Source organism: Malaclemys terrapin, chromosome 9, assembly GCF_027887155.1.
Source record: "Malaclemys terrapin pileata isolate rMalTer1 chromosome 9, rMalTer1.hap1, whole genome shotgun sequence".
NCBI lineage: Eukaryota > Metazoa > Chordata > Testudines > Emydidae > Malaclemys > Malaclemys terrapin.
In genome coordinates, this window is record NC_071513.1 from 69,545,486 (window position 1) to 69,571,905 (window position 26,420).

At 41.7% G+C, this 26,420-nt stretch overlaps 1 protein-coding gene across 3 annotated transcripts in view; it reads right to left on the minus strand.

Annotated features, from left to right (window-relative positions):
* Window positions 1-1,217: 1,217 nt before the first annotated feature.
* SERPINE2 (serpin family E member 2) overlaps window positions 1,218-26,420 on the minus strand; it is a 38,561-nt gene continuing 13,358 nt past the window's right edge. For all 3 annotated transcript variants that reach the window (XM_054040296.1, XM_054040295.1, XM_054040298.1), the window contains exons 2-9: window positions 17,916-18,191; window positions 13,453-13,680; window positions 12,412-12,609; window positions 5,981-6,179; window positions 5,744-5,844; window positions 3,261-3,347; window positions 2,415-2,498; window positions 1,218-1,920 (exon numbers count right to left, since the gene is read on the minus strand). In XM_054040296.1, coding sequence (XP_053896271.1) covers window positions 1,883-1,920; window positions 2,415-2,498; window positions 3,261-3,347; window positions 5,744-5,844; window positions 5,981-6,179; window positions 12,412-12,609; window positions 13,453-13,680; window positions 17,916-18,171 — 1,191 coding nt within the window. In that variant the 5' untranslated portion in view covers window positions 18,172-18,191 and the 3' untranslated portion in view covers window positions 1,218-1,882. The remainder of the gene's footprint in view (window positions 1,921-2,414; window positions 2,499-3,260; window positions 3,348-5,743; window positions 5,845-5,980; window positions 6,180-12,411; window positions 12,610-13,452; window positions 13,681-17,915; window positions 18,192-26,420) is intronic.

Here is a 26,420-nt window from a genome sequence, read left to right on the forward strand (position 1 = left end):
GGTTCTCTGATGGCCCCTTCTTACCTCCTGTGCTGAACATATCTTGGTGTGGGAGAGAACATGGCGCATGTTGGCAGAAGGGTTACAAATGCTACTGACTATGCCAGCAGTGCTTTATTAAATTTCTTGTGTTCTTCTTTAAGGGGGCTCTCAGAAGTTACAAGCTTTATTATCCATTGTCTGCAACACAGCATCAGAGCATGTAGTGCTACTTCCCTACATAGGTATGACTCCTCCGCATAAGATCTCCTGAAAATCACCACCATTTTCTAGACATAAATGATCAGATTTCCTTTATTCCTGCTATTGCAAATAAGAGGGTATCAATGTTGACAGCTTATTTTAATGAGAACCAGTCCTGATTATCTCATACTGGTGATAATTTAAATCCTGGACAGATGCAGATGTGCTTGTTATGTAGAACTGTCATTTTCTTCTACTGTTAAGTTAACATACTAGTTCACATACATTTTAAATGCTCTTAGGCTTGTGATAAACACAATGGGCTCAATTCTCCATCACTCTGCATCTTATGCAGACAGACAGTTATGCCAATGCACAATGTATGTAGGACTCAGAGAGAATGGGAGCATTTTATCCACACTAAGTCTCTGTTGCCTTGCACCAGAGCAGACCCCATGTCACAGAGATACATTTGCTCAGAAAGGTGATATGAGGGACTCAAGAATCTGCTCTTTCCATACCTCCAGCCCCACCCCCGACTAATTACACAAAAATGCTCTCAAACAAGTAGGAAGGCAACTCAGTGATAAGCAAACCCATCAAGTGCTCTTCCTTAGAAAACTTTGCTGATACACTCTGTTCCTAAACGATATCCTCCGGGTGTTGATAATAATACTGGTTAACTTGCATCCTTTGAAGTGTGGGAAAGGACGGGGGGGGGGGGGGGGGGGGACTGAGATCTCCTCCTCAGGTGCATTTTTGAAAACACCTGCCACTAGGTGCAATTTGGGGCACTGCAAAGACAAAATATTTGCTCTTCAAACATTTTTGAAGCCTTAGGGATAAGTCATCCACAGCAGGACTGGTTTAGCAGATTGCAGAGACACTTAGCTCCATCAGGCTAGGAGGAGGAAAAAAAAAAAAAAAGAATCAAGAAAACTGTCCTTTCAGTTGGTGGTAGAATTTTAACAAGTGGCTCCCAGGAGTCCTGCCCACAAATACTGACCAGCACATCGCTGTGATACCTTGGAATCTGACTGTTCATAATGCACTTTATTTTTTCCTTTGTACAAAAAACAAATATAAAATTTAAATCCAATACAAAGTGAATACTAGCAATGACAAGTTTACATTACAGTAAAATAGGACGTCAATGCAACTGTGTTATCTATCAAGACATTAGTTCTTTAAAACTTTACCTCAGTGGTACATGCATTATATAAAATAAACTGCTAGAGCTTTTCATCTAGTTCCACAAAAGATACCCAATCATCAAGCCATTCAGGGGCAAAAATAGTATTGAAGGGACATCTACAAACCCAAAGACATTTTCCACAGAAAAAAAATCAATGCTAGCAGAAATGGTTTGTTTAGTCATGCTCTTGTTAAAACCCTCCCACAAAAGCTATGCATACAATTCTTAGGACAGAAAAAGCTCAGTAAGTTTGTTAGCATAGGCAACCATTCAGTAGTTTCAAAGAATCTTTTAGACATTTTGAAAAGGTATCGTAGTTTTCAATTTGTATTTTCCCATAAAACCAGAACTACATTGACTCCTTTTTCAAAATCTAGTCACAGCTGGCTAAAAACTAGTTCTTGAGTGAAGTGAAAGAGTAGTGTACAAAAATATTTAACGGAACTAGCAAGGATGTATCAAATGAGTCTCTACTTTGCTTCTTAAAGAAAACCTTTTCCATACTCAAGGTTTGTTTATTTGTCCCATAAACAAGACTGCACCTGAGGGATAAAATAAAGACCAATATTACTACATATATCCAATTTGTAAGTATTGTAGAGCATTCACTGAAAAATACAACATTTACAGAATGTGTTCAAATAAAATCTAGGTAAGAAGGTTGTTTCACATTCCATGAGCTTGCTTTGTTTTGGTTAGGGGAATTGTAGATTAACAAACTATTTGTTTTTAGGTGAGTTTGGAGTGCATACGAATATAGAGTCTCCCAAGGACCCTCCCATACACTTTAAGGTCAGAAGGGACCATCATAATCATCTAGTCTAGTCTGATCTCCTGTGGAGTAGGTTTTCCAGTTCTTCTGGTTTATTTTAAACGGAGTTAAAAGCACAATACAGAAGCATACTGTATTTTGTATTTGTTTTAGCAACACCTACTGGACAGCTTCAAGCTTTCCCACCTAGAAATTACAGTTTGCACATAGCCATTATACTGTATGAACTCTACTTACATGCAAAATAATACAAACATTGCTTACCTGTAGGATTGTGCCGGATGAAAAATACAAATGGTCTGTCTACTATAAACCAAGGAGGGGAGGACCTGGCTATTAAAATTGCAGCTTCCAAAGAAAGTGAAAGAAGAGGAAAAATAGGATGGAAAATTAAACAAGTCAAACATGATCACACTATAAACAGTGCAAATATAAAGTATCAAACAGATTTCCATTAGATATTTGTTTGCTCCTTTAGGCACTCCATTTCACCAACATGCACCAGTTTATCAATTGTTTTATATTACCAGTGGCAGCCTGGGTCAGCCACATGAGGCCATTTTATCCAATGCTATCTATTGCAAAGTTAGCCTTCTTATATTGCTCACCAGAACCACACAATCCATAAAAAAAAGGGATGAACTAATAATGAACATCAAAATTCAAGATTGTTCCCCTATAGGAAAACCCAGCCGCCATCTTAGAGCAGTGTTGCATAAATGCGTGCCTCTGGAACAGCACAAGGAGGCGTATTAGGAGCCAAGGATTTGGCCACTAGATTTTAAACTTGATGCTGTTCTATAGGTAGCCAGTGGAGTAAAGAGATGTGTTTACAATTTGTGGAAGGCTACGTTTAACTAATTCTGTATTGACCCAAAATTCACTTAACCCCCCACCCCCAAAACTCAATGGTAAAATCCATTTGATTTTTTTACTGTCCTTTCTGAGTATGCACTTCTGCTGACGTGATCTCAATTTAAGCGCTCACAAAAGATTTCCTATTTCTGATAAAATCAAATTAATTTGTTTTAGTAAAGTTACTTTTAATTAAGGATTAAATTAAACCAGGGAGGGAGGGAGGGGGAGAGAGAGAAAAAACACACTACTTACTTGTTGCTGCAGAAGCTTTGGTTCCATCTTCACTAACTTCAATTTTTGCTTTTTGTAAAATATGAGATACATGAAGGCTTTCCGTTCCTGTGTGACCAAAACAAGAACAGCACTTGTGTCAACATGCAGTTATACATTTGTTATACCGTACGTAAAGTTGACTGGGACCGAGGCGGTCAGAGGGTGGGAGGAGGAACAGGGGTGTGAGTAGGAGGGTCAGGGGTACAGGCTCCTAGCAGCACTTACCTCAATCAGCTCCTGGAAGCAGCAGCATGTCTGCCCTCCAGCTCCTACGTGGAGGCGCAGCTAGGCAGCTCTGTGCACTGCCCTGTCTGCAGGCGCTGCCCCCATTGACCGCAGTTCCTGGCCAATAGGAGCTGCAGAGCTGGTGCTTAGTGTGGGGACACAGCATGCTGAGCCTCCTGGCTGCCCCTACATGTAGGGGCTGGAGTGGTGACATGCTGTTGCTTCCGGGAGCTGCACAGAACTACACCTTGGCCCCGCTGCACCGCCCACTGGACTTTTATTAGCCCAGTCAGCAGTGCTGACCGGAGCAGCCAGGGTCCCTTTTTGACTGGGTGTTCTGGTCAAAAACCAGACAGCTGACAAACCTAGCAAAGATTGAAATCACTGTGGAAGCAAGAGGACTTTGTTCTATTGTTGTTAAGATGCAGTTGCTGGATCTGACCACTACAGAAGCAGTGAATCTGATGACACCAAGCAGAGAAAGCAAACAATATGCTGCATGTAAAGAATGGATTAGCTGGACTTCTGCATGACTGTTTCTTATAGCACCATAGTATATCAGTTAAATTGAGAAGTATTAACACAGGCACAATGTTGCTATTAGTTAACACAAACGTTGGCCAAAGCACAGAAAAAATTCATATTAGCATCCTAACACACTAAACAAGTCAGCTATGGCATTTGTGTATACATGCCATTTCAGTGTTTGCACATGCATGTGTATATATTAAAAACAAACACATGGTGATGGACAATGTCCAAAATCAGAATCTATTGCCCTGGCTTTATTTAATGATGCAGGAATCAGTGGCACAATTCACTCACTGCTTAAGTGCATTATGTTTATGATGACAGTAATAAAATAAACGGGACAGAAAATGTCTAGGTGACTAGGGGACATATTTCACCCCAAAGAAGATGCAATACAAATCATTTTAAAAAACTACTGATATCCTTAAATTCTATGCTTATTTGGTGGTTTTAAAGGTAAAACTGAAAATTTGTAATCTGAGAGTAATTTTTTCTTAAATACAGAAATTATAGCAACACGTAACCAGGAATGCAATTTAAATTCATCCTGAGTGTCTTAAAAACTGTTAAAGTAGAACACCTTGCTTCCAATAAAATAAAGGAACAAGGGCTGACAATCTCAGTAAACTCATGTGATTAACTCAAAACAGATTAACCTGATTAAAAAAATTAATCGTGATTAATCAGTTTTACTTGCACTGCTAAACAATACCAATATACATTATAAATATTTGTTTCTACATTTTCAAATCATTCTACTGATTTAAGTCACCTGAAAGTGAGACCACGCAGTCACATGGCACTGTTGTTGCCAGCATTACAAGGTATTTATGTGCCAGATATGCTATACATTTGTATGCCCTTTCATGCTTCGACTTGTAGATTGCACTTTTATTACAGTGCAAATATTTGTAATAAAAATAATAATGTAAAGTGAGCACTCTACACTTTGTATTCTGTGTTGTAACAAAAACATCCAAAAATATTTATAATAAATTTCAATTGGTATTCTGTTAATGTTTAAACAGTGTGATTAAAACTGCAATTAATCACGACTCATTTTTTTAATCATTTGATAGCCCTAAAAAGGAACTTAATCTCTTATTTCAAGTGGAGAAGTGTATATGAGATATAAATGAGTTGTGTTAACAAGCGAGGTCTTTTTGTTTTGGATGTTTTTTTTTTTTTTTTTGGAGTAACTAATCAGAAGTCTGATGGGGACATAAAATTCATAGACACAAGACATCCAGTTTTCTTTTAGAAGTCAGTGCTCCATTGTCAGAAAGAGGAAAACGTTTATGGATCAATTATGCAGTTCAATGACCGTTCCATTTTTACTCAGCGTTACCATCAATTTGGTAGACATCCTTCCTCTCTCTCAAATCCATTGATGTAAAGTTTATAAAACATATAAATTGTAAAAGAAAAAGTGCCTCAATTACATCTTCCATTATACATCCAACATGATTTTTTTTTGTAAGCCAAAAGGAAAAATATTGAAGAATATGTAAGACTGTTACTGTGAAAATGCCTCATTACATTTTATTGGTTAACCATATGGTTAACTTTGTGGTTAATTTAGAAGTTTGCCTTTTGATGGAATAGTTTCAAAGCAGCAGGTTGTTTTAATAATTGCAATTGTAAAACAGTAGTTCTAGAAAATGAGCAACAAAAACCAGAAGAAGAATTTAAACAAGATCACCTACTTGTTATTTTTGCAAAGTTTGCCTTTGACTGTTCAAACATATCTGTAATGCCAAGTACTTTCAGAGGCTCCTTTAAATCTGTTTCTGCTACTGCTGTGAACCTGATTGAAGCATATAAAATAGAAAAAACATCAGAATTATGACTAAAAGTTGCTTTAAGTGCTGAGAAGGACTATAGAAGAATTCCTTATTTTGGGGGTTGAGGGGGAGAAGAGACTGGACGATATTAGTACTCACTTGGGTAAAATAACTTGCACTCTCTTTTGTATCATGGTTGTCATCCAGCTCTGTATTGTTTTTGTGCTGATGTGAGGAATGATGGCAGAGAGAGGGGTAGTGCTTTCTGTAGGCAGAGCAATCAACATACTGATGCTTTCGCCATGGTAAGGCAATTCAATTATGTTATACCACAAGTCATTTGGGGTACTTGTTGTGCCTAAGGAGAGGGAGAGAGAAAGAGAAGCCATAATTCTCAAACAGTTAAAAGCCTTCAACCTCTGATATTAGAAGCAGTAGTGAGTAAAAATGTTAAACCTATTGGCAAAGCTATACTATTGTAACTGTAAAGTCTCGATATCACAGTTGGGTTGCCATCTTCCAGTAGAGTTCACTTACATAACAAGCAGGAGCAGGGCCGGCTCTAACTTTTTTGCCGCCGCAGGCAAAAAAGAAGAGCGCCGCCCCGCCGTAACTCCCTCACCCTCCCCCCCCCGCAAGTGCCACCGAAATCCCCGCCCCCAGCACCATGCAACCCGAAGCCCCCCCCTCCAAGCGCCGCGCCAGCCCCCGCCCCGCAAACCCCCACTTCCCCTCCGAGCACCACGCCGCCCGAAGCCCGCCCACTTCCCCTCCGAGCACCACGCCGCCCGAAGCCCCCACTTCCCCACCGAGCACCACGCCGCCCCTCCGAACGCCGCCGAATACAATAAAGTAAATAAATAAATAAAAATAAAAAATTGAGCGCCGCCCTGCCCCAAGATGCTGCCCCAAGCACGTGCTTGGTCGGCTGGTGCCTGGAGCCGGCCCTGAGCAGGAGTCTATATGTTAGATTTTGATAATGCAATGCAGATAGCGCCAAAAAAAAAAAAAAAAAAAAAAAAATCTACTCTATGGCATCTCAGATTTGTTTCTACAAGTTACATGAATATTACTTGGTGGGTTGTTGGAGTTCCTTTGAAAATATAAAATAGCCATGCTGCAGACTGCTTCAGAGTGTCATCAGCATCTATTGAAACAGTAGGGGGTGGGAGACATGATGGAAATAAAAGACCGTCCAAAAGAGAGCAAGAGATTCCTTTTGTAAAACAGACTCTTTTCCTTTAAGGACTATGGTACACTGGGGATCAGAAATGGTCTTTAACAGTCTCTGCAAACTGCCACACCATCTGCCTTTAAACTCCATTGAATCTTGTGCTGCTTCTAAACTGAGTAAAAGAGCCTACTGCTACAGTTCACCAAGGAGACTCCCCTGGAAACAGTAAGTAAAGGAGACAGGCAAGTAAAGGAGACAGGCAAGTAAAGGAGACAGGCAAGTAAAGGAGACAGGCAAGTAAAGGAGACAGGCAACTATAAGAACAGAGGGCAGCAAAATAGAAGAGCTTAAGAACTTAGATCCTGCCCTGGAAAGGACTGCCAGCAGTTTGTAAGCACATGATGAACAACAGATTGTAGCAGGCCATTTGCTATCTGTAATGTGCAGGACCATATTCAGTGGGTAAAGAAACATGGGGTCTCATCCAAAGGCCACTAAAGTCAATAGGGGTCTTTCCATTATTTTTAAAAGATGCAAAATCCTATCAGTGTTTTAAAAGACAGTTTTCAGTATGAGAACATTCAAAGGATCATTGGATTTTTTTGTCCAATGTGATGCTACTTTAGCAGCAGTTTATTGTGGCTAGACATAAATCCAATGGTAGAAACTTCTGCTGCAAGTGACCGTGGTGCATCCTATAAAATAGATTTCAGCCATACTGAATAAAACTTTCCAGCATAAACACCTACATCCAAATTATTTATTTATTTTATTTTATTTAAATTATGCTAGTATTCAAACTGCTGCTGGTAATCAACCAGGGACCATAACTATTCTAGTTAAAGACCATAATTACATCAGTAGCATACCACTTGGAAACAAAAACAAAACCAGACTATAGGGTTACCATACGTCCGGATTTTCCCGGACACGTCCGGCTTTTTGAGGCTCAAATCCCAGTCCGGGGGGAAATCCCCAAAAGCCGGACATGTCCGGGAAAATAGGGAGGGAGGGCTCGGCGGTGCTCGGCCGGGGTTGCTGGGGCTGGGGCCGGCGGTGCTCGGCAGGAGCCGGGGGCGCGGGGCCGGGCGAGAGATGCTGGGGCCAGAGCCTCTTGGCCTGGGCCGGCCGGCCGCCGGAGGGAGCCACTCAGCCAGGGGGGCCGGACTGGGCCGTGCTGCACCCCGCCCCAGCCCCAGCTTACCTGCTGCCTCCCTGTTTCAGGCTTCCCATGAACATTTGATTCGCAGGGGGGGGGGGGGGGAAGGCGGAGGAGTAGGGGGTGGAGCGTTCAGGGGAGGAGGCAGAGTTGGGGCGGGGCGGGGCCCCCATGGAGTGTCCTCCTTTTTAAAAATTAAAAGATGGTAACCCTACCAGACTATCTTCTTGCTTGTTCTGTTATGGGATAGGAGGACATGAAACTGAAAGTACTATGGAAAAAGACTAACAGGGCTAATGAAAAGCACAACAGGCTTGTTTACCAGTTGGAAAAGAAAGTAGAAAAAAAAAATCTAGCTACTTTAATGGATCTTGATCAATAAAAATTATATATGGAGACAGAAAGAAAAGAAAATAAGTGGTCAAAAAGGCGAAGGGAGCTGAAAGCCATTTTATATGTTCCAGGACACCATTTCTCTGGGAAATGGACTAAAGTCTTCCTTATTTATTTTATTGTTAACAGAAAAAAGGAAGAAGTTAACAAATTAAGTTAATCACAAGCTTGTTTGACAATAATGTCTCTTCTCACAAAAAGGAAGCAATAAAAAGACACCCTGGAATTTATTCAAGAGTAAAGAGATTTGCACAGATAGCTCCTATTGCTGGTAAAGCACTACACACCATTATAGGCCTCCAGCCAGCTCAGCTCATGCTAAAATTCTCAAAAGCCCCCTTTAACTATCAAGGCACTAATTGGTGCTCTAACAAACATCCCAGGTGTCAGTCATGGAGAATTTCAGCTAGCAGTTTATCTACCAATGTCCCATGTCACAGGATTGCATTGCAACTTGAAGATCCATTAGCAATCGGAGAGTCTTTCTTATGTCTAATTACTAGCATTTTATTTTGAAAGCTAATTATTTTCTTTACTTTTCTGGAGACACAGCGGAGGCTGATAGACTCTAATAGGTTTGTTTCCTAATCAAAGAGATTATTTTTTGTGACGGGGAATCCCTTATGAACTAGAATTCTTACTATCATCAGCTGGGTGGACAGCATACTGCCTATATATCTAGCTGAAAAGCACTTATTTGTAAGACTATGAAGGAAACTCTTCCCTCAGTGTTATGCTCTAGGCATTTAGATTCTGTTTTAACATTGTCTTGAGTGGACAGTCCCTTTATAGGGCTGCTAACTTGGTAATATTTAAAAACCAGACACACCAGTAGGAGTGGCAGAACCTCCCCCGCCCCACCTCTTCTCCCCAAGGCTCCCCCGCATTCACTCTTCTTCCCACATCTCCCCATCATTTGCTGCTTTCCCCCCTTTTACCTCCTGCTCCCTCTCCCTAGATCAAGAGGGACTCGCAGAGCCGGGGCTGGGAACTGCAGCCATCCAATGCAGGTAGGATAGCATTACCATATTTTAAGTGTCCAAAAAGAGGACACTCCACGAGGCCCCGGCCCCGCCCCAATTCCGCTGCTTCCCACGACATTTGATTCGCTGGAAGCCTGAAGCAGGCAGGCAGCAGGCAAGCTGGGGCTGGGGCAGGGGGGCGCGAGGAGATGCAGCCCAGTCCAGGCCCCCCCGGCCGAGCAGCTCCCTCCAGCTCTGGCCCCAGCGTCTCCCGCCTGGCTCGGCTCGGGCCCGGGTCCTGCTGGCCCCTCCCTCCCTCCCTGTTTTCCCGGACCTGTCCGGCTTTTTGGGATTTCCTCCTGGATGGGGATTTGAGGCCCAAAAAGCCGGACATGTCCAGGAAAATCCGGACGTATGGTAACCCTAAGGTAGAAGGCAGCCCCAGCTGAGCAGGGGTTGGCACAGGTAATGACCCAGTGCCTCCCCCACCCTCTGTAACCGGACTTTGGATGGCTGGGCAGTATTGCTGACTGGACACCCAGTCAAGTCCCTTTTTCAACTGGACTTTCCAGTCAAAAACCAGGCAGCTGGCTACCCTAATTGAATAGGGTCCCTCTTCCCACTCCACCCTTTTTTCAGTTAATATCATGGCTTTTTAGACAAGTGCCAAAAGAACAAGTTGCATTAATTTGAGCATTGGCCTGCTAAACCCAGGGTTGTGAATTCAATCCCTGAGGGGGCCATTTAGGGAACTGGGGTAAAAATTTGTCTGGGGATTGGTCCTGCTTTGAGCAGGGGGTTGGATTAGATGACCTCCTGAGGTCCCTTCCAACCCTGATATTCTATGATTAAACCAGACTTAAAAGGAGTCTCTCAGATGAGAAGAGCTGATCTATCTGCACAGATCACAAGTGCCAGAGATTGATATTTGGGACAGAGTCACTACACAGCAGCAACATTTCACTACACTTCCCACTCTGCATCAAAATCCACATCTGCCAGCCCAAATTGATGAGGGATTTCTGTACCAGAAAATTAACCTTGTTAGCAGAGCCCTGCAGCCTTAAGACTGCTTGCCTGAAATCAGCTCATTACAGAGATGGTTGAAGGGAGCTGTTAGCTTACCTCTTTTTCCAGCTCACCTCCTTTTCCAGTTCAACTAAAGAAAATGTTTTCTGTCTGATTAGCTCCTTTACATTAGGCTTGCAGTTCTCAAACTAGTGCTGCGCAGACAGCCTGGTGATTACATGTTGCCAGGTCCCCTCATTCACAATGGCTAAATTACATTTAAAAACAGCAACACACACTTTACTTTCACATACTAAGTTTCCATGCAAACAGTTGCTGTAGTTGCCATAGAATGCTGTGATCTTCAGAGCTACAAATGGGAGTGGAGGTGTCTACAAGATGTTTTTGCTCTAACATGCTTCTCACACTACTAAGAAATCTGAGAACCTGTGCATTCAACTGTATTAAGATACCTAACCTGAAATAGGAGTTTCAATTCCACAACAGGAAACTTAATACTTTCCATCTAAAGGCCTTGAAAATAATGGCCTTGGTTCTAATCACAGTTATGACAATGTAATAAAAGAGTTACTCCCTATTTACACCAGATTCAGACCCTATGAATTTTAGGGCAATATAAGAATGGTAAGCAAGACCTGACCATGATGTGTGGTCCTTTGCTGAAGTATAGATCCTAAATATTTCAATACGTGATTTTCATTCACACCCCTCAAGTTTTATCTGTCTAAAACATTTAATTTTTGCTTTAATGTGTAAAGATTTTCAGGACATGGCCAAGGTACAAAATAGTTTCATATTTTTTAAACCACAGAGTGATCGATTTGTAAGCTCCTATGTTGGCTAAACTAGCACATTTTTAATACTGATCACTTACAACAGAAAAAATGGAGGCAATAAATTTATGTTTGCCTTCTTGGCTAGCTGGTGGTACATTCCTTTACCAGTAACATCATTTTTTTCAGATTTATTTCTAAATGTATTCCTTGTAACCATGTTTAGTGCATATGAAAGCAAGTTACAAATAGTACTTGTCTAATCTTAGAACAGAGGCAGAAAACATGCACACACTCTTATAAAAATGCTGCCAATGCATTGTGAGCCTGACCAGCAAAACCCATTTCAGTACTGAACTCTTGAGTAGAGGCTGCCAGTCATGTGGGCTGCTGTTCTGGTTTTGTGACAGGCACAAACAGAAGTTAGGCTGAACCCAGTGAACGCCTTTTCACTTGCAACTCAATTTAGAATTTAAATGCTGGCCTCCTGAGGTAAACAACTAGTATACTAACCCTGAGCTACTCAGTCCCTTGGTTCAATGGTTATTGTCTGCAAAACTGTTTCCAGCAGTCTACTACTTCAGAATCTAAAGTGAATTTAAGCATACTTTGTGTACACTTCTTATGGCCTGCTATTAAAGAAAAAACTCTGTATTTTAATTTTTATTTGCTGATTTTTAAAGCATATTCCTTCCCACAATATATGGGTAAAATACAATATAAAAACAAAGTAATTCTAAGTTTTTCTGCTTTGGATAGGTTTTTGATTAAGGACAGAACACATTTTATTTCTTCTTATCTATTTGGCCAAAGGTTTTGAACAGGAGCATCTAAAACAATGCTCCTAAATAAAAGTCACCCGATTTCCAGAGGTGCTGACTATTCACAGTTCTCAATGTTTCATCCAGATTAGATACGAGTTTGAAAAGTTTTCCCACTTAACAGTACCTGTCAACACAAATATCTACCCATAAACAGGAATGCTATGTATCCCCCCCCCCCCAAAACACACACATTAACCTTCTTTGCCTACATTTTGAAAGGAGTACAGTGCAAAAAGTTTTGCGTTTCATTTACAAGAAACTAGCTCTTGAGCTTACCACAGCGGAACAGAGACAACTGGGCCAGCATAGGTACTTGGTAAGTCTTCCCATCAGCTCCATTAAATGTGCGTTTCTTCGTATTTTCAGGTTGAAAACGTGATTTCCATAAACCCTTGAAATACACTGCATTTACCAGCACTAGCCTGGTCAAATCACCATCAATAATGTCTGGAGATAAGAGATTATCAATCATACCTGAAAATAAAATAAAAAAGGAAGGGGGGAAATTGAGCTTTTTCTGTTGCAATGTAAGCCAGCTGGTCATGATGAAACAGAAGAGCCAATGTACTTTGTAATTCACTAGGTAGCATTCATTCTGAATTGGAGCAAAGATGGCTGCTAACTCCAGCCTGAAGAATTATGGCTCTGCTCATTTCAAGGCCCGCTGACATCAGTGGAGTCATTTTACTGAGTACAGTGGCAGCTGTATTAGGACCTTAGTCTTCACTGGTGAGGGAACACTAGCACCCATCTAAGAGTTGTGCTCAGGCAGGGCCTTATTTAGCAACATTTGTGGTGTTTAGTTTAGTAAACAATTAAGGCTGAATCAGCCACAGCCTGGAAATGAAAAGTTAAAAGGAAAAATCTCCAGCACTTGTTGCCACCCATACATTGCCTTCACCACAATCAATGACACTGCGAGCATCGCCAGGATGTCACTTTCATCTCCCAACAGATACCAAGATGCAATACAAGCTAATTATGCTGTAATGCAAAACCTGAACTCTGGCCTCAGCAATATGTGGATAATTTTGAATAGTGGGAGTGTTTGGTTTTGCAGTTTTTCTTTGTTTATGAAAATAACATCACTGGAATTAGCTTCACGGAAGTGTCTCTTAAAGGACAATAGATACCATGCATCTCCAAGTAGTTAGACAAGGTGCACCCAAGTGAATTTATCCCTTGTGTGGATGTATATATTTTTTAAGATGAGATGCAGTGTCTTCCCACCACTTTTTAAAAACTTTACACCCCTTTCTCAACTTTAGTGTCTATAAGTGTTTAACTCAGTTACACACAAAAATCAACAATACCTACCCCTTGTTTCATTTTTCACCCACTGGTTAATGGAATTGCATGCTGCATTTTGGTCCTCGAAATCCACAGTCTTGACACTGCACTGAAACACCTCTTTGTTTCTTGTAACAAAAGGCACTTCCATTTTAAAGCCACTCTTTGCAAACACTGCATTAGCAACTGTCACAATGTCTTTATTCTTCTTTGAGACTATGGCCTTGTTTATCTTCTTTAATACTTTACCAACTCCTAGTTAGAAATAACAGCAAATTTTATTTAGAAAGGAAAATGAAAGAAGTTTTAAAGGAGTTAACTTGTATCAATAATTACTGACATCCAAACACACACACAAACGTGATGGGGGTAAAGAAAGAATACCAATGGCATTGACAGACATTCTTCAACACTCATCTGAGCAACAGGATCTCTGACTCATCTGAAGGACACTACTTTACAGTGAAGAATTTGGCTCTTTGTCTAATCCTTGTACTGTACATCCAAGTCCTGGTGTAGTATATTGATCAATAACTTTCTGGCATGGACAATATAGTTAAAATGTTTGTACCTATTCTAGAATAAACAAACAATCTAGATAAACTGTCATCAGTTATACTAGAGAGCCACAACATAAATTAGGCTGTAATATCCTGACCCTACGTTGACATGTTTACAGCACTGCAACTTAACACGATACTACAATGTTATTTTGTGGGTGTGAGTCCTCATCTTCCCAGCAGCTACAACTGAATAAGGATATTCATTCTGGCCACTCAGAGTAGAAAGACTGTAGGCACAGGAATAAGGGTAGTTCCCAAGAGGCAGAAGTCATGGGGGAAGGAGGGACTAAGACCATAAACTGAAAAACTAAGGTTGTCATTTTTGATCCCTCCATTCCATTCAGTAAGGAATAGGATGGGATATAAAAAAGTTTTCTGGAAACTGTGCTAACCAAAAAAGAGAGAGACACCTTTGGAAAGTTTCTGGAACAAACTAAAATTAAATCTGAAGACTAGGCTACATTAGTAAGGAAATTCAGTATTAGACTCCAGCATCTAATTGGAAGTAGAGTATTTATCCAAGGGTATCAACTATTAATAGGTTGCAATATGCTCCATAAAAGTCTAGTATATGAAAGGGTAGCTATGCCCTTAGAGCAGCACAGGAAAACTACTACATTGGTCACACCTCGGTTCTCCCTGTCATTAATGCTTCTAAACAAGACAAAAAAGGAGCTGAGAAGGGAAAAAAAGAAAGCAAAAGATTCAAAAACGACCATTTCGGCTCCATGTAGGAGAAGTCCTCAATAGTTGGGCCTCCTGGTTAAATTACTGTGAATCCTTTAGTAAGATAGATCACATGATGTCCGTGTGTTCACCGTCTTCAATATTATGGGCATATTCTTTTGGTGAGCATACCATAACAGATGTTTTCAAGCTAGTCTGTGGCCCACTAGTCGTCCACTGAACATTTGTTGGTGGTCTAGGGAGAGCTGGCTGCTCACATGGTACTGGCTCTCCTCCTTGCTTCCAGCTGCTAAATTGCATTAAAGGATAGCTTTAAATATTTCCCTAGAGTTACCTTTCCAAATAAGCAACTTTTGTAGCTGTCACAGGGTTATTAGGCAATCATGAACAAGAGAAGAGGAGGTCCATGCAAACATAAAAAAAGGTGGTGGTCCATGAGAAACTTGATATTAAGATATGGGTCACTACAGAAAAGTTTGAGAACCTGTCTCATGTGTCTAGGATTGTTAGACTAACTAGTTCAAACCAAATAAATTCACTTAGTTTCAATGCTTCAAAATTCTTGCAGATAGCTATGTTTAGAAAACTCAGATGCTTTTAAAGTCAAGATTATCCCATAAAAGGATTTGAATCTTCAACATTTGGATATTTTACTAAGCAACAATAAATCATTTAGCTGCACCCTAAACAGAAAACTGCACAGCAAAGCAATTAAGGATGGGACAGTGTGTTACAGGAAACATCAACATCGCTCATTCTTTATAGGTCTGAAAATGTACTCACCTTTTGGAAGGTTTCACATTTCATAAACACAGTTCCTTTAAGATTCTGTAAGTGCCAGCATTCTGTGCTGTTGTTAAGCCTCGCTGGCATGCTAAGAAGCAGCAAGTACTCTCACCCTACTCTCTAGAGGAAAGGCACTGGTAGAGGAATAATAGGGATTCATGCCAACGTCAGGAACAGAGACTGAAAAAGGGGTGTTTGAATAGAAAAAAGGCCCGGGAAAGGCTAGAGAGTCTGGGATCTTGACAGAGGAAACTGAAGCAAAGCCAAAAACGCATCAAAAGATCCAAAAAAGAGAGCCCTCCGACTAAATGGGGTCAGAGGCCTATAAGAAACTAAATATAAAAATATTTTATTGCCCAATAATTTCTGAAATCTTGAATTAAAGGCTGTTTTAGTACAACAGGAATAGAGACATTGCAATCTACCCATACTATGCTGGCACTGGACCTCAACTTTGTGCTGCAGAGATTACCTCATGCCGACCCTACACCCTCTCGGTTCCTTCTTGCCAGTAACTCTGACAGAGGGGTAGGAGGGCAGGTAATGGAATGGACACGAAGAACACATCTTGAAGAACAATAGTTACCAAAGATAGGTACCAGTTTTTTTTTTTTCCTTCGAGTGCTTGCTCATGTCCATTCCATTCTAGGTGGCTCAAAAGCAGTATCTATGGAGGTGGGCTCGGAGTTCACAGTTTCACGACTTGCAGTACTGCCCTATTGAAGCCAGCATCATCCCGGGCTTGCTGGTTAAGTGCATAGTGGGAAGTAAACATATGGATAGATGACCAGGTGGCCGCCCTGCAGATGTTCTGGATAGGCACCTGGGCCAGAAAAGCTGCCGAAGAGGCCTGCCCTGGTCAAGTGGGTAGTGACAATCGCCAGGGGCGGCACCTTCACTTGATCATAGCAGAAGCGAATGCAGGCGGTGATCCAAGAAGAAATTCTTTGGGTGGGATACAGGGTGTCCTTTCATCCTGTCAGCCACTGCGACGAACAACTGGGTAGACTTACGGAATGGCTTGGTCCTGTTGATGTAGAAGGCTAGAGCCCTCCTAACGTCCAAGGCATACAGTCTACGCTCCTCCTCAGACTTATGTGGCTTTGAAAAGAAGACCGGTAAGTAAATGTCCTGGCTTGAATGAAACTGAGACCACCTTGGGCAGAAAAGCCGGATGCGGTCTTAACTGGATCTTGTCCTTGTAGAAGGACATATAGGGTGGTTCCGAGGTGAGCACCTGAATCTCCAAGACTTGATGGGCTGAAGTCACTGACCAGGAATGCAACCTTCCAGGACAGGAGATGGAGAGAACAGGAAGCCAATGGCTCAAAAGGAGGACCCGTAAGCCGCGACAGCACCAGGTTCAAGTCCCACAGAGGAACAGGGTCCTTGACATGCAGGTAGAGGTGCTCAAGGCCCTTGAGGAATCTGGCCATCTGGGAGATCCTCTAGGATCGACCAGTTGGTGACCACTGATGTACAGATTAGATAGAACAAAGGTCTATGAAGAACTGCTAACGCTCTTGAGAATGGCAAGACGAGGCACTCCAACCTCACAGGCAGTAAGAAGGAACTAAGAGGTCATAGGGTTGGCGCTGCCTAATATACCGATGCATGGGCGTGGCACGCAAGGGGGCACCACAGCCGGCCCTATGGATACTGCTAAGGCAAAAGTCTCTGACAACTGTGCTTGTGGGCACGCACACACCTAGAATGGAATCGACATGAGCAAGCACTCTAAGAAGAAATAATTTTCTGCTGGATCAGTCGTAATCGTAGATCAATAGTAGAATTTTTAAATGGTTTGCCAGTCACTTCCCCAGTGGTCAGGGGTCAATAATACACACCAATCTTAGTTCCAGTCATGGTACAGGCAATCTAAATTCGGGAGGATCTTTTGGGTCAGGAAGTCATAACAGGCTACAAATGTTTAGGTGAACCTAGAGAGCTCTCTACACATCACCAATTCTGGAGTCTCTGGTGCTCCCAAGCACATCAGGATCAAATGTGTCTTTCAAGAGATGCTTAAGCTGCAGGTAATGCCATGTAGCTGGACCAAGTAGATTGTATTGTTGTTGGAGGAGTGCTTGGAATGGCAGAAACTGATTTTCTGAGATCGAGAGACCCAAATTATCCCTATATCTTTCTACACCCTCCACATAAATAGTTTATAGGTCACCTCAAAGAATGGCACCAATGTCAGTGAGAAGGGATGAAATTTGAATTTTCTAGCTAAACTGGGTCCATGTTTATCTGGTAGCCTATATTGTAGGGGACATTTTTATGACGTATGGCCTTCTCTTAGTGCTGACCATACTTTGCATCACAAGCCAGTTTTAGTAAACAATGTAGCACAATTTGAAAAACCTCCCATTAAAATATATTGTCCTTCCAGCCTTAAAAGTTTATTCAGGTTTTTTATTAAGTGATTCATAATAACAGATAAAAACTGACCATTTACGCTGTATCTCATCACAGTTGTCAGCTGCTTCTTTGTCTTGCCATCAGCACCCAGCTGAAGTATTCCCAGTACAGATGCAATCCCATGTGGAGAAACCACAATATTCTCCTGAGGTCTAGCTTTGACTATCTGATTGAAAACTTGGATTCCAATGTCAGAGCCTAGTTCCTCAAGAGATAAAGGATTGAACTGGGACCACACGGATGTTAAAGTCACGGCGGTAAAAAGGAGAAGGAAGTGCCAGTTCATGATTTCTAAACAAAAATAACCTAAAGGAGACAAAAAATAATAAACCAAAAAAAGTTAGACCACTTTCATGAGCATAAAAATTCTCTGCTACACTTACACGTTAACATTATCTAAATGCAGTGAAGTTGTAACTGTCTCTCTAACATTAGAGAAAGTCAGGCATATGTAGTGGATGTTTTGTGAAAACTTCCCATAGCTTTGCCAATAAGCCTCAAACCTCAAGTTCAGTACCCCTACCATTCCTGCCAGAAGCAGAGAGAATGACAATTGTGCTGAATATATGGTTATTTTATGATGTAGGTAAAACTCCACTAAGACTTAGACTAAGTCCAAGTTCAGTTATTTGCCTCTTAACTGACTCTGAACCCGGTTTTAAGACATCAAACTATCACAACACTCATACAATTGGATTTAGAGTTCAGTACTTCTGATTAAGGCAAGTACACCCAGGGCCGGCTCTAGCGTTTTTTGCTGCCCCAAGCAGCAAAAACACAAAAACAAAACAAAAACAAAAACCCGCGATCGCAATCGGTGGCAGCTCTACCGCCATTTCATTCTACGGCGGCAATTCGGCAGCAGGTCCTTTGCTCCGAGAGGGAGTGACAGCCCCGCCGCCGAACGACCGGACGTGCCCCTCCCCCCCCCTTCATTGGCCACCCCAGGCACCTGCTTGCTACGCTGGTGCCTGGAGCCAGCCCAGAGTACACCATAACATCTTCACAAGGATAGTTGATGCACTTGTACACACAACAGTCAATTATCCATCAAAAGCAGAGATGCATGTATGCACACATGAGGAGGAGGAGGAGGAGGAGTGATTTGAAAACAGATTTCACACCTATAGTTAACTATGAAATACAGTAGTCCAAGTTACTTTAAATTTGTATTGGTTTAGGCATAATTGGCATTTTTCACAGAGAAAAAAGAGATTAGTAATATTTGCTAACTTCTCAAAAGCTGGAATTGGGTTTTTAGTTTTTCCAAATATGATTTTCTACCAAGAGTCACCCAGTTACAGCTTATAGTAAAGCATAACTGCATTTCAATGGTTCTGTATTAAATATTACCTAGATTTTATAGAGTTGTTTTTATTTGTAGATCTCAAAATGGTTTACAAAAGGATACCAGTATCATCAATCCCATTTTACAGACAGAGAAATGGATAGGGTTACCATATTTCAGCAAGCAAAAAAGAGGACGGGAGGAGTCCCGCCCTAGCCCCACCCCTGTCCTGCCCTGGCCCCGCCCCTGCCCCTCCCACTTCCCGCCCCCCCCAGAACCCCCAACCCTCCCCCCGTTCCTTGTCCCCTGACTGCCCCCTCCTGGGAGCCCTGCCCCTAACTGCCCTCCAGAACCCCACCCCCTACCTAAGACTCCCTGTTCCTTGTCCCCTAACTGCCCCTCCTAAGACCCCCCCCCAACTACCTCCCAGGACCCTACCCCCTACCTGTACCCTGACTGCCCAAAACTTTCTCCACTCCCCCCAAAAAGCCCCCCCCCCGAACTCCCACCCCCCCGTCTCTTGACTGCCCCCTCCAGAACCTCCCTGCCCCTTCTCCTGCCCCCTGGCCCCCTTACCCTGCTGCTCAGAACATGGTGTTGGGCTCTGTGCGAGCCGGACACGTGGCTGCGCTCCCCAGCACAACACACAACCCGGTCCCTGCCCCTGCACAGTGCTGCCGGAGCCAGGCGCTGGGCTGCAGGGGAGGAGGAGCTGCCGGCTCAGAATGCAGGGAGGGAGGGAGCGGGGGAGGAGGAGCTCCTCTACAGCTGCTCCAGAGTCCAGCCTGTGACTTTCCTGCAGCCCTCCCAGCCGCTCGCTCTGCTCTGCCTGGGGGGGGGGAAATCCCGGACATTTTGAGTGATTTACAAATTCCCCCCGGACGCTATTTTTAGCACAAAAAGGAGGACATGTCCGGGTAAATCCGGACGAATGGTAACCCTAGAAATGGAGGCACAAAGAGGGCAAGTGCTCCAAGGTCACCAAGCAGGCCAATGGCAAGCCAGGAATAAAAAGCAGGTCTGAGTTCCAACCCAGAGCTCTATCCATGAGACAACATTGCTCTCCTACGAAGCTTTATTTGTAGGAGTGGAGCACAGAGGTTATAAAATAGATGCATCATTGACTACAACTTGATAGTGATAACTTGGTCCAGCATAATTTATGGAGTAACTGATCACCTTTTTTCCTCTTGTATATTTGAAATGAATCATCCTACTTGCATTTTTGAAAGGCTCAGATTTTTCGGACGTTAATAATGCTCTACTACATCACCCTTACTCTCTTTTGAGGTCTTAGTAGTTCAAACTGTAAAACCTTCTTTTCCCTCACAGTAGGAGGCTTGTTTATTATTTGCACGAATACAAACTAGTATGTATTCCAAAAACTACTTAGAAGGCTCCAAAGCAGTAGCCCTTGAACATACAAAAGTCACTAGTTACCTGGTTTACTGAAGACAAGTTATAAAAATCATTATCTAATAAGTTTTTATATACAGTCAATTAAACCTCAGATAATTTGTATATTACATGCACAAGCTCTAGGAATGGTTTCACTCCTTCTCCCTTTGAAGATCCAGACCTCTGTTGCATTTGCAGTTTCCAGAAAGCACTAATTGTACAAGTCATTCATATACACACTGACTTTCAGTGCAATTCTGGCAATGTCCCAAATCAGCGTTGTATTGAAATTTGTATAGTCATTTACATTAGGGCAAAGGGATTACAAAGTGGGTGTAAAACTCTACAAGCTCAGAATGGTAAGTTTGCACCCATCTGGCATGAGTGTAAATGATCACACAAGGTGCAAAGCAACAATGAACAATGAATTATCAGTGTACTTGAACTCCGCTAAAATCTTGGAAATAGAAAAACCAGAAATATTGTATTTGTCAAAGCTATATCATAGTTCAAGGGACATAATTCAATCATGGTTTGCTCCTGTACTGTAGACGGAACCAAGGCATAATTTAAATGCACCCAAGAAGAGTCATGACCCAACCTAGTCCCCCGGCACAATTGTATTAGTGTAGATGTATCCAGAGAGAACTTCCTGGGTCTTGGTTTATTAAGTTACCTAGAAGAGGAATTCAGATTCAATATCTACTGTATGCATGCATGTTACAGTCCTTAGTTTGAGAGGAGATAGCTTTTTATTTTAGGATTTGGAAAACTGTTTGCCTATGTTCATTTTAAACTTCTTGCCCATCAACCTAAAGTGGTGGCCCTTTAAACTTAAATTTAACTTTTTTTGTTGAAAATTTTTAACCATTCTTAAAAGGATTGCTGTATAAGCAACTATTAGTTTGCAAAAAGGCGAGTTGGAGCTCTGAGCATACTGCAGACTAAACTGGATTTGAACAGTAGCAGTTGACAGAGTTTTTAAGGGGAACTACAGAGGTAACTGAGATCCTATCTATCCACATCACAATACAACCACGTTAGTTACAACACAGTTGATAGCCATAATCTAGTACAGTTTCCTTGACCTGTACAGGTAAGATTTTTTTCCCTTTGTCTTCCTCCCCTGAGAACCATGATATAGGCTAGAGCTGAACCAATTATAGGAAAAATTATTCAGATGAACTAGAAGCTGAATTTCAATGTTATGTTGACTATTAATTTCGTTTAACTAGTAGGGTTTATTTGTACTAATATATTTGTAAACAAACCTTAGTGTCAAATTTTGTTTTGGCGAGATGAGGAAGTAAGACTTCTTCCTTTTCAACGTTTGTCCAGAGTAAGAGGGTGGAGGAGTGGTGGTGAAGGTGTTGTTTCTTTGAGGTAAGTCACTATGTCCTGCCATTTGTAGGCAAGCCAGGTTATGACAATGAAACTATGCTGATAATGCCCATGTTAAGGTTGCCTCCTGGCCTACGTGCGTCTTTTTGACTGTGCTGAATAGGCACATGACAAAAAACAGGAACTCAGTAAATGCACTTGGTAGATAGGTGAAACAGTGATGTGAATGGAACAAGATCAAGTGTCTGAACAATACATTGTCACTGAATAGTATTGCCAAAACCCTAAACCAAAACTTTTGTATTAACACATTTAAACAATATTAACAGGACATCGGATTTTACCCTTTGCAGGACTACGCAAAAACTCTAATCAGAGGCAATTAAATAAACCAGATAAGGATATTGCTGCAATCTGCATGGCTTGGGACCATGCATTTAAATGCCAATATGGAATTAGTCTTAAATTGGATCCCAGAACTAATTATACAACAGGTAATTTTATTTATTTATTTAACAATTATATGTCAGGCAAGGCCTGACTCAAGGGGCTTGGTAAAGAAAGAATTAAAAATATTCTAAAAATTCCCTAATCTTGTCAGCCTAGTTCCTTCCAGCTCCACAAACTGCCCTGACCCTCTCTCTAAGGGTACGTCCAGACTACCCGCCGAATCGGCAGGTAGTAATCGAACCTCGAACCTGCTCCTGTCGACTCCGGAACTCAACCAGGGTGAGTAGTGGTCGCGGAGTTGACGAGGAAGCCGCGGCTGTCGATCCCGCACCATGAGGACCCGAGGTAAGTCAAAATAAGATACGTCGACTTCAGCTATGCTATTCCTGTAGCTGAAGTTGTATATCTTACATTGACCTACCCCCACCCCCCAGTGTAGACCAGCCCTGAGAGAAGCAAGAAACCAGGATGGGTGTAATGAAATCCCTGTTTTCTGCATTCATCCAATCAGGGAACAGAAACAATACCATGTGACAAAAATGACTAGTCTTGGCAGATATGGCACAAGTACAGTTCACATCCATATGTGAAAATATGTTCATATAGACTATTCAATTAGAAATGCACAAATATGGAAAAAAGCTAGAATTTGCTTGTGAACCGAAAAATGGACTAGCTCAGATAAACTGTTATAAATAGCTCACACAGGTCTAAGATGATACCAATATTTTTCTTCCATAGTGTTTTTAAGCATGAACGTAGCAGCTTGCAGCAAATACAGAAGAGAGACCTTAATACTGTATTGATTTTCCATGTTCTCAGAGTCAAGTCAGATTTGTTTTTTGCTTTTGTGATTCAGTGAATAATTTACAGTCTCTCTCATGTAAACTCCCCCAGAAGTAACACCATCCCTGCCTAACCTCCCTTGTTAAGACAGACAGAGAAACATGCACTGAAATGGCTGGGCTTAGCAGGTGCCTACTGACTAAGTGAAAGTTTTGCAAAGTAATGAGCATGTGAAAAACAAGTTTGTCCCCTGCCCCATCCCCCCACCAGCACCCCTGGGGGAGACTCAGTGCCCTCTGCTCCATTTCCCCCACCAGCACCCCTGGTCTAGGGAGGGATATGGGTCTGGTCCAGTTTTGTCTGGAGAGGGATTTGGGTTTGGTTTGGTTCAGTTTGGGCTTGGTCTGGGGAGGGATGTGGGTCTGGTCCAGTTCGTAGGATTCAAACTGAGGAGGAATGCGGGACGGGTCCAGTTTGGTCTGGGGAGGGATGTGGGTCTGGTTCAGTTCAGGGGTTTCAGACTGGGGAGGGATGTGGGTTGGGTCTGATTTGGAGGGTTGGCCTGGTCTTTTGGGGCCACAGCTGGTCCTGATCTTCGTCTCTGTGCTACAATTCTCAACCAAGAGACAATTAAAATGCCATAAGCTAGTGATTTTATGAGGGGGTGCATCTGTCCATGGGAATGCTACAGAGAACATCTTTATGTTAATGCCTTATTGAATACCAACAACATTTAGAATGATCGACGGCATGTTGATTTACTTAATTAGTGCAGACAAATTCAAAGTACCACCCACATTTAACTCTAGTTGGAAGTTAAGGTACTGTACAGTTAATTTTTAAATGTAAAGAGCAATGATGTGGTATGTATGCTCTTCAGCTGATTAAAAAGATACAGGACATAACTCTTTCGAGTTTTCACATCCCAATTCAATACCACACTTGTTGTGTGCACATGAGCTTGTTCCTTCTCTCTCACTCACATTAAATGTCAATGTTAATTTCTATACTGACATATTTCCCTTCCCCCACTACACACTTGGGCACAAGAGTTCAAAGGAATTGTAATGTTTTGGAGCCACCAATCTATCTCAATCTCCTGAGAATATGTCAAATTCACTCATCCTTATACAGTGGACAGCACAAATTCAGAGCTCTCTCCAGTCCCCAAATATTTCTTAACTTAATTCGCTTTAGTTTAGTCAGAGCTTCCCTATTCAGAAAGTGCTAAAATGGCCAAGAATCAAGAAGAGCGTAAGACAGGGTAGCCAACAGGTAGACCACAAGCAAAATCCGCACCACCAGACACTTTTGAACGGACCCCAAAATCTTATTTACTTATTGTTATTTTTATTATTATTATTTTCTCTAGAGTCTGGACCTTGACAAAAAATAATTGACTACCCTTGCTGTAAGAGCAAGACCAACAATAGGTTCTTCTGATGGCAGGACATTCTAGGCCAGTTGAGTCTCTCATGCCAACCCTTTGAAGAGTCACATGATGATTCTGAGGCTGCAAACCATCCCCACAGCAGCAAGGAACAAGTCTGACAGCCAAGTATTTTTGGACCAGGTAGGCAACAGTAATGCACAAGCAAATTAGGGCTCCCTTATTTCTTTCTTTTTATTAGTCAATGCCTTTATTGCAGCTACAGATCATCTGGACATAGGTAAACAGTGGATGGCAAACATAATATATCAGTTGTGTTAAGATGAAATAAACCCAGAGTTAAAATCTACCATTTAAAGCTAAATATATCCTCCTGAAAGAACCATAAAGTGCAACTATTAAAGGGTCAGATCATTAGAGAATGACTTTTCTATCCTAATGTATCCTTGCCATGATGTAGTAATTTATAAACACAAGGGAAAACAATTCCAACTCTCCATTTAAATCCACATGAACTACTGACAGGATGACTGGATCCTTCCAAGAAAAGCTACAGAGTTAAAGCCTATGGGAGTTTTGCTTGAATAAAGATTACAAGATCAGGCCCAAAAACAAATTCTTTAGGGAATCTGAAGCACAATGCTACTTATTTCTTATCAGAGTGCCAACCATTCTGCTACCTTACAATTTAAATTCTTATGACAGTTGTACTACAAACTTTTGCCAGGATACCAGATATTTTATTTCACGTTGATATTTTTACAAAGCTCGAATGCCTGAAGCTAAAGACAGACGTTTTACTTTTGCTGCTAACCCTCTGTCCAGTCCTGCAGGAAAAATGCTCAACCAAACTTGTAAATCTTGGTTGAGACTGGCTGTCCTGCACAGAACAAGTTGTTCTGAACAACTTTTCCTTCAAAGCAGTAAGACCAGAATCTAGCTACATAGTGAAGCAAGGCAGAGCAGGATGAATCCATCAGGAATATGTTGCCACGACTGCTAGTAGCAGTTATATCCTGTTGGCAAGCTCTTCTTCACGCTAGTTAAAAGCTGTTCACAACTCTTCAATTGCATAAAATTCTCAGGCTCTTATCTCATCTCCTTGCCCACTAAAGTTGCCAGTCTCATGCTCCATTAGTCTCCTTCTCTATTTCTGTTCCGTCTCTAGGCATGCCATCTATCACCATGGTTCATCAGCTCTACGCATTCAAAATTCATTTCTTTCACAATGCTCACCAAATGTGGGCAAATCCAACCAAACCCTCAAAGGTATAAGACAACATTTATCCTCCTTTGGGACTTCCCAGTGTCCTCTCAGTGTTATTTCCTCCCTTTTGTCTTTTAGATATTCAGTACTCTGGGACAGGGAATGAGAAAACAGGGTCTTGTATGCCACCCAAGGACATTATTGTTGCCTAACAAATTGTTGCTTAACAAATGACAATCACTAACTTTTCAGATTTGCCTGATTTGAAAAAAAAAAAATGCTGAGTCAGGTGCAGTAGATTTGTCTTGCTGCATCTCTTAAATTATGCTGTTTACTACTCAGCAGCTGGAAGATTTAGTATGTGTAAAATGTTGCTAAGAAAAGTTGATTGCTAGCTTTTAAAATGTTTTAAAATAGTTATGGCACTTACTACTATATTAATCTTAACAGGGATAATATCTTGCTGGCTGCATAAATTGGTTTAGTACATGCAGATCAATATATTTTCTTTGAACAATTTCTTCTTCAGACTTTTTATTGTGCAGCAAACCACATGACATACTATGCAGTAACTAAGAATAGTATCGTGTTACCGTATGCTAGGAGGCACAGTCATGGACCAGGATCCCACAGTGCTAGGCGTTGTACAAAGAAAAAGAAGATGGCCCCTGCCCC